Source organism: Aedes albopictus, chromosome 2, assembly GCF_035046485.1.
Source record: "Aedes albopictus strain Foshan chromosome 2, AalbF5, whole genome shotgun sequence".
NCBI lineage: Eukaryota > Metazoa > Arthropoda > Insecta > Diptera > Culicidae > Aedes > Aedes albopictus.
The window spans coordinates 69,267,543-69,282,585 of NC_085137.1; the positions used below are offsets into that span (position 1 = coordinate 69,267,543).

The 15,043-nt window shown below is 40.0% G+C and overlaps 1 protein-coding gene across 4 annotated transcripts in view; it reads right to left on the reverse strand.

Annotated features, from left to right (window-relative positions):
- Positions 1 to 1,220: 1,220 nt before the first annotated feature.
- LOC109423939 (adenylate cyclase type 3) overlaps positions 1,221 to 15,043 on the reverse strand; it is a 273,333-nt gene continuing 259,510 nt past the window's right edge. For all 4 annotated transcript variants that reach the window (XM_062849826.1, XM_062849824.1, XM_062849827.1 and 1 more), the window contains exons 19-20: positions 1,942 to 2,289; positions 1,221 to 1,877 (exon numbers count right to left, since the gene is read on the reverse strand). In XM_062849826.1, the coding sequence (XP_062705810.1) occupies positions 1,314 to 1,877; positions 1,942 to 2,289 (912 nt within the window). In that variant the 3' untranslated portion in view covers positions 1,221 to 1,313. The remainder of the gene's footprint in view (positions 1,878 to 1,941; positions 2,290 to 15,043) is intronic.

Consider the following 15,043-nt stretch of genomic DNA (forward strand, 5'->3'; position numbering starts at 1 on the left):
TTTAGCTGAGACCTGTCTGAGCAGTCAGAAATGATCGTACTTAAGGGTATTTTTCATAATTGCAAAAAATGTTGTATGCAACGCGTTGCAAAACTCGATTTTTTCAGCACTTGTCGTATTTATCCAACTCGGCAAGCCTCGTTGGATAAATGTACGACTCGTGCTGAAAAAATCATCATTTTGCAACTTGTTGCATAAATAACTAATCCAATACCGCATAGTGCTTTTATGACATATTATACCGGCTGAATGTGTTTTATACTTTTAGCTTAAAGGAATAACAATATCAACAAAATCATGCTGTTTCGGCGGACAATGCCAATGCTATTACTTTTTTTTCATATGCATGAGATCACATCCTGATCTTCGACAAAGATTTTCAGCATATCCCTCTTCGCATGTCAGTCCCATGTTGTTTTTGAAAGTGCCTATGTTTTGCACTAAACTCCAATTGTTTTCAATAAAGTGTATTCATGTGATGCATAAACTTTTCGTGGCACATTGAGCTGTGAAATGAGGCGAGAAAAATATCAAAATTATTTTAAATGGGCTCGTGAGAGACAAAACTATGATTTGCATTAGAAACCACATGGGACTTGGCTTTAGAAAAGTTTGAGCTTCTCTTGAGAAAAATGCAAAAAATGAAGTTTTCTTATGTAAAATCCCATATAAACATCAAACGCAAAACGTAAACTTAACCGATCGTGCACAAATATTAAGAACCTCAAATAGGACCTAAAAAGTATAGATAGTAGAGTAAACATAGATCCGCGGGCACCGCTGACTAAAATGTTTCAAGCGTGTAAGTAGTAATTTTCATGAGTGCGACGGTTGAATATGACGTCATGCGCTCCATTGATGTTGTCCAAATCGTGACGTCATGCTCGTTTGGATACAGATTTTGACAGTTCGTTTGGATACAACGGATTCATCAACACGGATCTATGTTTACTCTACTATCTATACTAAAAAGCTTTGATTTGATGGGATGCGATCAATTTTTCCATTTTCCCATATTATCGATAAATGATTATATGGTAAATGAAGTTCTTAATTAATAGCTATGGAAATGTTAAAAAAACACACTAAGATAAATAGCGGATTTTGTTTCATTTGGAACGTCACGTCAAATTCAAAAGACTAATTGAAGCACCTATGAACCTTACAACCGTGGTACGGATTTTACGTAATCCGGTCAATTCACATGCTCTACGTGAAGTCTTGCAAAGTTTTCAAAAGCACTCCCAGTACATTCTCCACCAAAATACCCCTTTATTTGCCCTGCCAGCCTATGGTATACCCGCAAAAGCCACCTAATTGCTATTCTCTATTAGTGCATCCTTCTCACCCTCGCTAAAGTGATTTGCATTTGTGCTGTTCTTATCGTCGAGTAGCGGAGTTTTCACATCTGGCTCCTCGGTTTCCCCATTAAATAACACCTTTACACCGCAGCCGTCCGTATTCTGGTCCCCCGCTGCACTGACCACGGTGGTACTGTTCGTCTGCTGCTGCTCCACAGACTGATGCTGCTGCTGATGGTGGTTCGAAGTTCCGGTTGTATTCGATGTACTGCTTACCTTCATCTCTACGTACTCTTGATTTAGGCGAACGCTGTTGGGACTGGTGGTGCTGGAAGAAACCGACGTGATTTGGTGGGCTGGGGATTCGGTTGGAAGCGCCGGTGGGGATTCCTTGGGTTCGTCCACTTCCTGGACCGTTTCCATCGTCGTCACCGGAAGAATTGGGGAAGCATTTTTCGGGACCTTTCCCTGCAGGTAGTACGTCATCAGTTGGCCTTTGCCCTTCACGGCCACCAGGCCTCGCTGCTCGAAGGTGTAGCCGAAGGTTTGCAAAATGTGGCAGGTTTCCTCGGTGACCTACAATGAGATACGATTGGTAAATGGTAATCTTAAGCTTTCTCATCCAAAACTCCACACAAACCTGAATGGCTCCCGCTTTACCGGTACTTTCCATCCGGGAGGCCACATTCACCGTGTTACCCCAGATGTCGTAGTGAGGTTTCCTGGCACCAATAACACCTGCCGTGATTGGCCCATGATTGACGCCCATCTTCAGTACAAAATGGTTAAATGATTGTTCGTTGATTCCTTGGAGAGCCTTTTTCAGCTCCAGTGCAAACTCCACCAGCAGTGCCAGATGTGCCCATCGGACCGAAATGGAATCCTCCGGTTTGACGATTCGCGATGGGTTCAATCCACTAGCTGCCATGTAGGTCGATCCGATTGTCTTGATTTTGATAACGTCTTGGAACTGAGGCAACTCGAGCAGCTGTGGGAGGAATGGATAATTTTATGATTCTTAAGTATATTTAACACCATTATCATGAAATGTTTATTACATTTTCTTGAGTATTAGCAGCAAATTAACACAATTTCACAAGTTATCGACATAGTTCTAGGTCATTATGATTTCAAACAAGTGAGTCAGGATTGAACCAGTTTAATTTCAAGTGATTAAGAGTTGCTTCAGTACACGTTCACGTGATTTATATCTGATTCACTTCATATTCAAAGGTATTTTAAAAATACTAATTTAAACTAGTTCACTAGCGTCTTCTAGTGGTAGAATCGCAAGCCATATTACTTGCCTTTTAGAAACAAATAACCTTTTGAACTACCTTGCTGAAGACTTGAACTTTTATCTTATAGATCTCGTTAGACTGAACTAGTTGAAAAATTCTAAATACAAACCTACAGATAATTTTGGAATTATTAATGAAATTTCTACATAAACTCGAGTGAATAAACATACACCAGGAACATCTACAGGAACTCTGCCTGAAACTTTATGAAGGCATTGATGGGGGAATCGACTGTATTTTGTGCGGATCGGATTTATCGACTACGCAGTCTTAATACATCAAAACGAGTTCTTATCTAACCCGACGTTTCGACACTTTGGATGGTGTCTTCTTCAAGGGAAAGATATGTTTTTCGTTTTTTGTTCTGTGTAGTTTTTTCTAACTTTAACTGTCGGGTGGTGGGAGTTTTGGTACATAACCCTCTAATACCCAAATTTTTGATTTTGATCTAAATATCATTTTTCGTCATCTAAAATCGATTTAAACATGTTTTGGAAGATGATCCATTTTAATTCTCGATTTCGTGAATTTCAGTTTTTGATTTTTCTAATTTTTATTTTTGAACATCCCCACACTTTTATATTTTTCCTGGAAGCCAATTTGGGGAACGGATTTTTTGGGATGAAAACATTTTGAGATTTTATGATTATTGTTGAATTATTATTATTTTAAATTTTTTTCACAGAAAATTTTATTTTCCGTGTAATTTTAAGGAAAATAATTTTAGAGTGTATTCAATTGCCTTAAACTATTAAACAAGGATAGAATGATTTGGGAAAAATTTAAAATATGTTAATTGTAGCGATTCAATACAAAATAAACAATGACTTCTAAAAGGTGACTGAAACATCAATTTTTCAATGATTTAAAAAAAATGTAAATACGCTTTAGAATACACCAAAAACCATTTTGAGATATACAGAACAGTCCTAAATATCAGCCAAAAATATAAAAATTTTGGTTTTCCACGAAACAAAAATTACAAAAATGCTCAAACTATACCCCGTCTAAAGGCGGGATTGGGTATTAGAGGGATAACTTCGATTTTTGTAACACTGCAACTGGTTGGTTTAAACGTAGACACTTTAGCGCAATTTTGTTCTGCGCAACTGCAACTGAAACTCTTTGGAGATTTGAGGAAACTCCTTCTTATTTTTTATAACAATATAAGACCGTTCAGCTCTGATAATTATATGAATTTCGAGTGTGGTGGTATGGTTTTGATGTATGTCGCAATTTCATTCGCGTGATGTCAAGACATATGTCCAACCATTACTCGCTAGATGCGCATTTACACAGGATTAACCGTCGCGTTGAGCAATGTTTGTATTAAATGCGGTTCCGGTTATGATGACATCGACCATGTAGTTTGGCAATGCCAGGATAATGACGCCTCCAGAGTACTACTTTTGGATACCCTTGAGGCCCGAGGTAGACAACCCTTTGTTCTTGTGAGAGATGTGTTGGGGACCCGCGATGTCACATATATGGGATGTATTTTCGACTTTCTTCGCTCTGCAGGTATAAAAATTTAATTCGCTTGTGTTTTATTCTCCAGTTTTTTTTCTCTGTTTTGTCCTCTTTGTATTACCAAGCTGCTCCTGGCTATCCGAAAGACCAAGTCCCACAACAAGTTGTTACCAACATCACAAGGCACCGAATACGCTAGCAAGATGCGATTCACCCTCGGATGAGCTGCAGTGAAACCTTTGGTCCAATCCTTACCCTGTCCATCCCTCAAAACGTGACCTTCTAACCTCGAGCTGCCACGAGCACCCTGGCTTCCACCCATTACTAACAGATAACATTAAAATGTTATGACTCTGTATATTGTATACTATTAAGTACAAAAAAGATCTTCGGCTCCATAAAGCGTTATACGCGATTGAACCCCAAATAAATGAATTAGATAAAAAAGAATATATAAATTAAAATTGAATTATGTTTGTATATTTATCATGATTTGGCTCAACAACGGGTCATCTTTTGTGACTCGTTCCCAATATTTTTTATTTTCAAAAAATCACTTCTGTTATTCCTCTATGAATCTCTATTGGGATTCTTCTGTTATATTTGCCTGCTGACATGCTTCAAGAATTCTTTCTGGTATCATCGTACTTTTTTGTGAAATTTCTCCAGGAATTCGACCTTGAATTTCTTCAGAAACTCCTATAATATTTTGAGGGCTTTGCTTATGATTTCTGAGAGATTTCCTATAGAGCTTTCTTTTATTGTCATTTCTTCTACCTCCGAAAATATTTGCAAGAATTTCTCTTGCTATTCTTGATATGAATCCTGTAGAAATTTCTGCTACTGATTCCTCCAGTATTTTTTTTAATGGAATTCCTCCAGAAATTTCTTCTACAATTTTTCCAAGAATTTCTCCAATAATTCTTTCAGGAATGTCTGATTTTTTTCTCCGTTGATTCCTCCTGTAATCTTTTTTGAAATTCCAAGCAGGATCCCTCCAGTTGTTTCTGCAAAAAATCCTTCCGAAATTCTAGTGGGACTTCTCTTTTGATTTCCAATGATAATCTTTATCTTCTTGTTCTTCTTGGTGATTCTACGTCCCCTCTGGAACATGGTATGCATCACTTCAACTTAAACTTGTTATTTCTGAGTTATTATTGAATAACAATAAATAACTAAATAATAACAAAATATGTAATCACAGCAAAATAAGTTCTGAGCATCCTAAGTGAAATAACATCCTAATTGTATATTTTGCAATCATAACTTGTTTTGTTATTGATGAGTTATTTAGTATTTATTTTATAATAAATAGATATAGAACATTGATGAAGAGCAAATTTTGTTACACAAGCTTCGCAAGGATGTGCCTGCTTTAAGATAACGCTACATGAAAATTATCTGTGTAATCCCTGGTACGGTATAGGATCTCCTATTTCTTGGGTTTCTCTGACTACGTATCAGTCACACAATAAAAAAAATGTAAACAAAGTTTGACATCGAAAATTCTCATAAATCTGCAAAAGTGGCCATATAACACATGCTTGGTTCTAGGAGGGGTGTAATATCCAGAGCCGTAGCGTGGATCGACGAAGCCCTTGCCAAGAACTTAGGTTGGCACCCCACAACATTTGGCAAATGTCTGTTAGTAAATGTTTCTTTCAGAAATCGTTTGAGTTTTTATTAATAAAGTACATTAAAACTGTACAAAATATCTCCTTAGCATTTTTCTGATATTCTTTTGAGTTTTCCTAATTAATTTCTTTGAGAATTCAAAGGCACAGTTCCAGATTGTTATTCCCAAATTTTCATTAAAATGTTTAAAAGTTCAAAAAAATATAATTTTAATTAATAGGGGTACTCACTAAACAGATTAAATTGCTGCGTAAGCCATGATTTTCTGCTTATTTGAAATGTTTCATGATTTTGCGAATGCAATAATCAAAGATTGCCTTTGTGATCGCGACGTTTAATCAGTTTTATCAGTTTGCGCTGTTAAGTGAATCCCCCTAATATGATTTTTTTTTCTATTCTAGGTTTATCCGCTAAGTGGCGTTAATGAGTCTAAGAAACTCTTAACTGCTGTATCTCAGAAACCGGGCCACTAAGAAGAATTTCGTTTTGGACACGATTGATCAAATCACCAGGAGCTGTCCGTTAGTGAACTAGATGATTCTAGGTTTATCCGCTAGGTGTCGTTAGTGAGTCTAAGAAAATCTTAACTGCTGTATCTCGACTCTCGAGAACCAGACCACTTAGAAGAATTTCGTCTGTGGCTAAGTTAATCATGATATTGAGCGATATTAATAGACTCTAGGGATATCCGCTATATGGTGCTAGTGAGTTTTAACTGCTGCATATTGACCCAAGCAACACACATGTTATATTAAAGTTATGACAGCGCAAGTTTTGGTTATATAGAAGTTTATTTAACGTAATTCTAACATTGTGTTGAAATAACGTAAAATAAACTTCTATACAACCAAAACCTGCGCTGTCGTAACTTTTATATAACATGTGTGTTACTTGGGGAGAATCATACCACATAGAAAAAAATCGTCTTCAAACAAGTTGATCAGGTTCGTTGATGACCTAGTTGAACCTGAATATATCCGGTAGGTGACGCAAATAAATCTCTGCTTCTGTATCTCGTTAATCAGACACCATAGCTATTCGATAACGAACTAGTTGGTTCTAAGTTTATTGGCTAGGTGGTGCTAGTAAATCTTAGAAATTCTTAACTGCTGTATCTTGAGAATCAGACCATATAGAAGAATTATGTCTTCAGAAAAGTTTATCAGGACATCAAGAGCTGTCTAATGATAAGCTAGTTGAACGTGGCGGAGGTATGTATTAGAAATTCTGAACTTCTGTATCTCGAGAATAAGACTACACAGTAGAATTAAGTCTTCGGCAAAGTTAACCAAGACATCAAGAGCTATCCGATAATGAACTAGTTAATTCTATATTTATTCCTTAAGTGGCGCTAGTTAATTTTTGAAATTTTAAACTACTGTATCTCGAGAGCCGGGCCACATAGAAGAATCTCGTCTTCGGTAAAGTTTATCAGGACATCAAGAGATAAACTTTAATTTTCAAGAGATGGCACTGTAAAGGCTGGGTATGCTGCGCAATTCAGATCCCATTGTGATCCACTAGCCTCTGCCCAGCAACTCCTATCCCTACCTCCACGCGGTACCGGCCGGAAACTACGAGCAACCTTAGGGAAGATCGGGTAACCCACCCCGGTGGGAACTTTGGTCGTAGGCTGACAGGGAAGGGGGGGTTTGCTTCGGCAAACCTGAGCGTCTGTTCTCCAGGAGGAGCGGCTCACAACAGCGTCTGATCCCCATGTTAGGGGCGGCTGATCTACGTCCGAGTGCCAGGGAAGGACTCTAAGCTCAACTGTGCACTATGGTCCTCCGGAAAGTAGGGGGTTGGTGTCAGGCCCTACGAGCCAGCCGTAAAAAACCATTGTAACGGAAAATCAGCAACAGAATAATACGAACCGAGACCAACGGCAACGACCCCAGCGAACAAAAAGGACTTGCGATTGGAAACTCGGTACGTGGAACTGCCGATCTCTCAACTTCATTGGGAGCACCCGCATACTCGCCGATCTACTGAAGGACCGCGGGTTCGGCATCGTAGCGCTGCAGGAGGTGTGTTGGACAGGATCCATGGTGCGAACGTTTAGAGGTAATCATACCATTTACCAGAGCTGCGGCAACACACGCGAGCTGGGAACAGCTTTTATCGTGATGGGTGATATGCAGAGGCGCGTGATCGGTTGGTGGCCGATCGACGAAAGAATGTGCAGGTTGAGGATCAAGGGCCGATTCTTCAACTTCAGCATAATAAACGTGCACAGCCCACACTCCGGAAGTACTGATGATGACAAGGACGCATTTTACACTCAGCTCGAACGCGAGTACGATCGCTGCCCAAGCCACGACGTCAAGATCATCATAGGAGATTTGAACGCTCAGGTAGGCCAGGAGGAGGAATTCAGACCGACGATTGGTAAGTTCAGCGCCCACCAGCACACGAACGAAAACGGCCTACGACTCATTGATTTCGCCGCCTCCAAAAATATGGCCATACGTAGCACCTTTTTCCAACACAGCCTCCCTTATCGTTACACCTGGAGATCACCACAGCAGACGGAATCTCAAATCGACCACGTTCTGATTGACGGACGGCACTTCTCCGACATTATCGACGTCAGGACCTATCGTGGCGCCAATATCGACTCCGACCACTATCTGGTGATGGTCAAACTGCGCCCAAAACTCTCCGTCATCAACAATGTACGGTACCGGCGACCGCCACGGTACAACCTAGAGCGACTGAAGCAACCGGATGTCGCCTCAGCATACGCGCAGAATCTCGAGGCCGCGTTGCCAGACGAGGGCGAGCTCGATGAGGCCCCTCTAGAGGACTGCTGGAGTACAGTGAAAGCAGCCATCAACGACGCAGCCGAGAGCACCATCGGGTACGTGGAACGGAATCGACGGAACGAATGGTTCGACGAAGAGTGCAGAACGGTTTTGGAGGAGAAGAACGCAGCGAGGGCGGTAATGCTGCAGCAAGGGGCTCGTCAGAACGTGGAACGTTACAAACAGAAGCTATCAGAAGCTATCAGAAGCTCAACGCATCCCGCAACGGCTTCGTGCCGCGAGCCGAAATATGCAGGGATAAAGACGGAGGCCTCTTGACGGACGGACGTGAGGTGATCGAAAGGTGGAAGCAGCACTTCGATCAGCACCTGAACGGCGTGGAGAACGTAGGCACGGGAGCCCACGGCAACGGAAGGAACGACGACGCCAGTGCAGCGGAGGACGGAAATGAACCAACTCTCATGCTGAGGGAAGTTAAGGATGCCATTCACCAGCTCAAAACCAACAAAGCAGCTGGTAAGGATGGTATCGCAGCTGAACTCATCAAGATGGACCCAGAAAAGTTGGCCACCTGTCTGCATCGGCTGATAGTCAGGATCTGGGAAACCGAACAGCTACCGGAGGAGTGGAAGGAAGGGGTAATCTGCCCCATTCACAAGAAAGGCGACCATTTGGAATGTGAGAACTTCAGGGCGATCACTATTTTGAATGCTGCCTACAAAGTGCTATCCCAGATCATCTTCCGTCGTCTGTCACCTAAAACAAATGAGTTCGTGGGAAGTTATCAAGCCGGCTTCATCGACGGCCGGTCGACAACGGATCAGATCTTTACCGTACGGCAAATCCTCCAGAAATGCCGTGAATACCAGGTCCCAACGCACCACCTGTTCATCGACTTCAAAGCGGCATACGATAGTATCGACCGCGCAGAGCTATGGAGAATCATGGACGAAAACGGTTTTCCTGGGAAGCTGCTAGACTGATTAAAGCAACGATGGGCGGTGTGCAAAACTGCGTAAGGGTTTCGGGTGAACTATCCAGTTCATTCGTTTCTCGCCGGGGACTGCGACAAGGTGACGGACTCTCATGTCTACTCTTCAACATCGCGCTGGAAGGTGTGATGCGACGAGCCGGGCTCAACAGCCGGGGATCGATTTTCACAAAATCCGGTCAATTTGTGTGCTTCGCGGACGACATGGACATTATCGCTAGAACATTTGGAACGGTGGCAGAACTGTACACCCGCCTGAAACGCGAAGCAGCAAAGGTCGGACTGGTGGTGAATGCCTCAAAAACAAAGTACATGCTGGTAGCGTACATGCTGGTAGGGCCCATATAGCCGAGGCGGTAAACGCACGGGTATTCAGCATGACCATGCTGAGGGTGACGGGTTCGATTCCCGGTCGGTCCAGGATCTTTTCGTAAAGGAAATTTCCTTGACTTCCTTGGGCATAGAGTATCTTCGTGCCTGCCACACGATATACGCATGCAAAATGGTCATTGGCAGAGGAAGCTCTCAGTTAATAACTGTGGAAGTGCTCATAGAACACTAAGCTGAGAAGCAGGCTTTGTCCCAGTGAGGACGTTACGCCAAGAAGAGGAGAGAGGATGCTGGTAGGCGGAACCGAAAACGACCGGATCCGTCTGGGTAGTAATGTTACGATAGACGGGGATACTTTCGAGGTGGTGGAGGAATTCGTCTACCTCGGATCCTTACTGAATTTCTCGGCTGACAACAACGTGAGCCGAGAAATTCGGAGGCGCATCATCAGCGGAAGTCGGGCCTACTACGGGCTCCAGAAGAAACTGCGGTCGAAAAAGATTTACCCACGCACCAAATGCACCATGTACAAAACGCTAATAAGACCGGTGATCCTCTACGGGCACGAGACATGGACCATGCTCGAGGAGGACCTACAAGCACTCGGAGTTTTCGAGCGACGCGTGCTAAGAACGATCTTCGGCGGTGTGCAGGAGAACGGTGTGTGGCGGAGAAGGATGAACCACGAGCTCGCTGCACTTTACGGCGAACCCAGCATCCAGAAGGTGGCCAAAGCCGGAAGGATACGTTGGGCAGGGCATGTTGCAAGAATGCCGGACAACAACCCTGCAAAGCTGGTGTTTGCAACGGATCCGGTTGGCACAAGAAGGCGTGGAGCGCAGAGAGCACGATGGGCGGACCAGGTGGAGCGTGACTTGGCGAGCATTGGGCGCGACCGAGGATGGAGAGCGGCAGCCTCAAACCGAGTATTGTGGCGTACTATTGTTGATTATGTCTTATCTTAATGATGTTGAGCAAATAAATGTATGTATAATGACATCAAGAGATATCCGATAAGGGGCCATTTGTGAACCACGTAGGATTTTCGGGGGAGGGTGATCCGGTCACCCTGCGCAGACCCATACAAATTTTAAAATTTTTGTTTGAACGAAAGGGGGAAGGAGGGCTGAAATGACCAACGTGGTCAGCGACGTGGTTTTAGTATGGTCCCTAATTAACTAGTTGATTCTGAATACATCCGATCGGTGGCATTATTGAGAAGTTCTGAGCTACTTAGATGAAAGTCTCTTGAATAAAGATAATAAAAAAAGTTCTAAACTTCTGTATCTCAAGAATCAGACCACATAGAAGAGTTTCGTTAAAGGAAAGGTTATTAGGACATCAAAAGTTTTCCGATGATAAGTTATTTGATTCCACGCTTATCCGCTGGGTGGCGCTAAAAGGCTTTACACATTATACTTAGGGTTTTATTCTCGGCAAAGGATCATCAGAATATGGAAAGTACCAGTACTGAGTTTAAGATGGTGTGTATACTCCTTTATTTCAAAATTTAGATCACATAGATGAATTTTATCTCAGGAGAAGCTGATTCAGACTTCCAGATCATGAATTTATTCATTTTGAATTTTCAGGTAAATTGGCCAGATATCAATGACTCTTTGATAAGTAGGTATTTAATGATTTAAAATTGAGCTTATTGTATCGGTCTACCTTTTTGTTTAAAATATCATCTGATCAAAGACGTTGAAGAACCACTTTTAGAGCTTTAAAAAAAACGCAGTTTTGTATGTGTAGGTTTTGGTGATATGTAACTTCATTGAAAAAATATTGAAGACTTTCTCAAAAATAAGCAATTTTGTACCAAAATTTACTTGAGTTCCAAAAATAACACGTCTCTATTTTTTCATATGTTTTGGGAAATGCAGCCAAGACATATTTATTTAGTTTTACTCCGAACTGTAATATCTATATCTGAATAAATGACATCGACCACGTAGTTTGGCAATGCCCGGATAATGACGCCTCCAGAGCACTACTTTCGGATACCCTTGAGGCCCGAGGTAGACAACCCTTTGTTCTTGTGAGAGATGTGTTGGGCACTCGCGATGTCACTTATATGCTATGCATTTACGACTTTCTTCGTTTGTCTTGTATAAAGGTTTAATTCTCTTGTGTTTTCTCCCCCAGTTTTTTTTTTCTCTGTTTTCGCCTTTGTGTTGTTCCTGGCCATCCGGTAGATGAAAAGCCCGCTACAATCTGGTGCTGAACCACTATGAAGACAACGAACACGCCATTACGTTATACCTTCCGGATGAGCTTCAGAGAACCCTTACCCCCAGTCCTTACCACGCCCATCCTAAAAGCATATGTGACCCACTAATCTCGAGCTGCCACGAGTATCCTGGCTCCGTCCCGTACTAACTATGTTGAATAAGAATCATATTTGTACATAAAATACAAAAAAAATGAGTTTTGGCTCCGCAAAGCGTTAAACGCGATTGAGCCCCAAATAAATGATCTAGTAAAAAAAATATCTGAATAAACTGTAATTTTCAGAGAAAACGCCTGTAGCTCTTGAAACAAAATGGATAATAACGATCTCTGCACACGAAGCAATGCGTTTTCAAATGTTCTTGGTGTTTTTGGACAACTTTGATAAGAAATTAAAATTTAAAAAAATATAATAAAAACCGGGTGTTTGCCGAATAGTTCATTCAATTATTCCTGCTAATAAAAAAGTTTAGTTTCAAATTTTTTGAATAAAATAAATCATCCTTATTTTCATGTACATTAAAATGAGGGCCATATAATTAGGAACAACTTTGTAGAAGACCATATTTGTCCAAAAAACATTCGGGGGAGATTAATGCATCTTTCTTCGTAAATCTAAATCCTTGACTATTGTGCAATGTAATGGCGTCTTATTATCATTTTATGCTGTGAATTCTCCATTTAAAAGAACATGAACTATTCCTTACGTCATATCAGTCATCTATAAATGTTTTGACATAGCTCATATACGTTAGGCAGTTACAGGGGGTGCCCAAAATGTTTGGGATAGGCAACTTTTTTTTCTCTCACAAAAAAGTTCAACATGCTATAACTTTTCATAGAGCGCATCGAAAAATCTCAAATTTTGACAATTTGTCAACCTATTATATGTGCATCATTGGTACAAATTTGGGCTCGATTGATTAATGTTTCGCAAAGTTAGAACCGTTCGGGTAAAACACTATTGTCTGGATAACTCATTTTTGAGCTGTCATATCTCGGAAACCAGTGAACCGAATTGAATGAAATTTTGAACGTACACTTACACTATGTAAATCCTTCACAAACTATTAAAACATAGGTACTTTTTAAACGTTGAAAAAAGTTATCATGGATTAACACTTTTTGCATTTTTCTCGAAAAAAAGTAATTTTTTTACATCAATGTCAATAAATTTTAGTGTTGATACTCAAAGATTTTCCACTTCTGTTCTCAAGTTATCTCTAATCAGATATATTAGAGCCTATTTAGATTGAAGGAAGAACACATTTAGTAATTTTTGTGTGGTATTGTAAATTTGACTTATTTTTCTCTATATGGGTAAAAATTTCAACTCGGTGTAACTTAATTCGCCGTGAGAAAATGTTACACTTTATAACGTCGTATTAGGTATCAATATGGTGTTGATGAACGTTAAAAAAATCATTCAATTCGGTTCACTGGTTTCCGAGATATGACAGTTCAAAAATTAGTTGTCTGAATAATAGTGTTTTACCCGAACGGTTCTTACTTCGTGAAAAATTATTCAATCGAGCCCAAATTTGTACCAAAGATGCACATATAATAGGTTGACAAACAGTCAAAATTTGAGATTTTTTATTGCACTCTATAAAATGTTACAGCATGTTGAATTTTTTTTTTGTGGGAGAAAAAAAGTTACCTATCCCAAACATTTTGGCCATCCCCTGTACGTAAAAAGAATGGAGAATAATATTTTTCCATGTTTCACTTGCATATGCCCACTGTGTATTTAAACAAAAATTTTACCACAGATTTCCGTTTAAATGATTGCAATAACTTTCTTTTGTGGTTTTCGGGTACTCCAGAAAAAAAAAAAACATACGTTCATCATAATTGTGGCATAATTCGGGCGTTAATGGGTTAATTTCCACCCGAAAATGACTCGGTATCCAAAACTTCATCAGTTGTAGATGCCCGGGAAACATTTTGTATGAAGGGAGTCTTTTCTTCGGGTGAGTTGTCAAAAAAACTGTGTTTTCCATTGGACCATCAAAACAAAGGTATTGTAACGCAGTAAAATCATGATTAAAAAAAAAACAAAAACAAAATAACAATATTTTCTTCACTAAACAACCAAGTTCATCAAATAATATAGACTATTTCAGAAATTATGTATACACTAACGATTGAGTGCCAATTTATTTGAGCACAATATCCAAAAGAGTTTCTTCTAGCTCTTATAGTAAACATTCTAACGAAGCTATACCAACTTTTTGGATGTTTCTTGTTGAAGTTAAAATACAGAGCTCTGTCAACAAGATGATTAAAATTTGAAGTTGCACAAAGTGATCAAAGAATGTACCATAATAGAAAGAAAATAATCTCACAAATAATATTTTCAAACACAATGAAAGGTACTGTTTCGATAAGAAAAGATATTTCTCGATGGGTTCAAGTATGTTTCACTGGAATATTTGATCAAGAACCATCATTACGCGCCTTCCCAATGCAAAAAAGTGTGTTTAAAATTTCTCAACAACACAGGTAGCAATAAACGTTAAGCAAACGAATGTCTTAATTACCGCTTACAGCATTCGTTTTTTATGGTATGACAAACTATGCCATCTGAAGTATTGAATGAGCTGAAAAAATAAATTAGTTTAAATTAAATGTTTTCAGAAAAGCTAAGAAACTGTGTGGTTGTTCTTATGTTCCATTGAAAACCTTGAAAAATAAGAAACTTGATGTCAGAAAAAATGTTGTACATATGTCTTTATCGATTTTTCCCAGGTATTGATTAAAGCGTTTCTTGGACAACCTGTTAAAAAAGCTAATATGATAATAAACAGGGCCAGATCTAAGTGGGGCAGGGCCCCGGGCGAAAATGCTGTATTCTAAAAGAATACAAAATCGAATCACAAAATGCTGTATTCTAAAAGAAGTTTGTAAAAATCATCAGAACAGTTCATTTTATTTAATAAACAAACGTATTTATGATTTCTAAAACAGTATATACACTGAAACCTCCATTTAAGTCGATGCATGGCTGATCGAAAA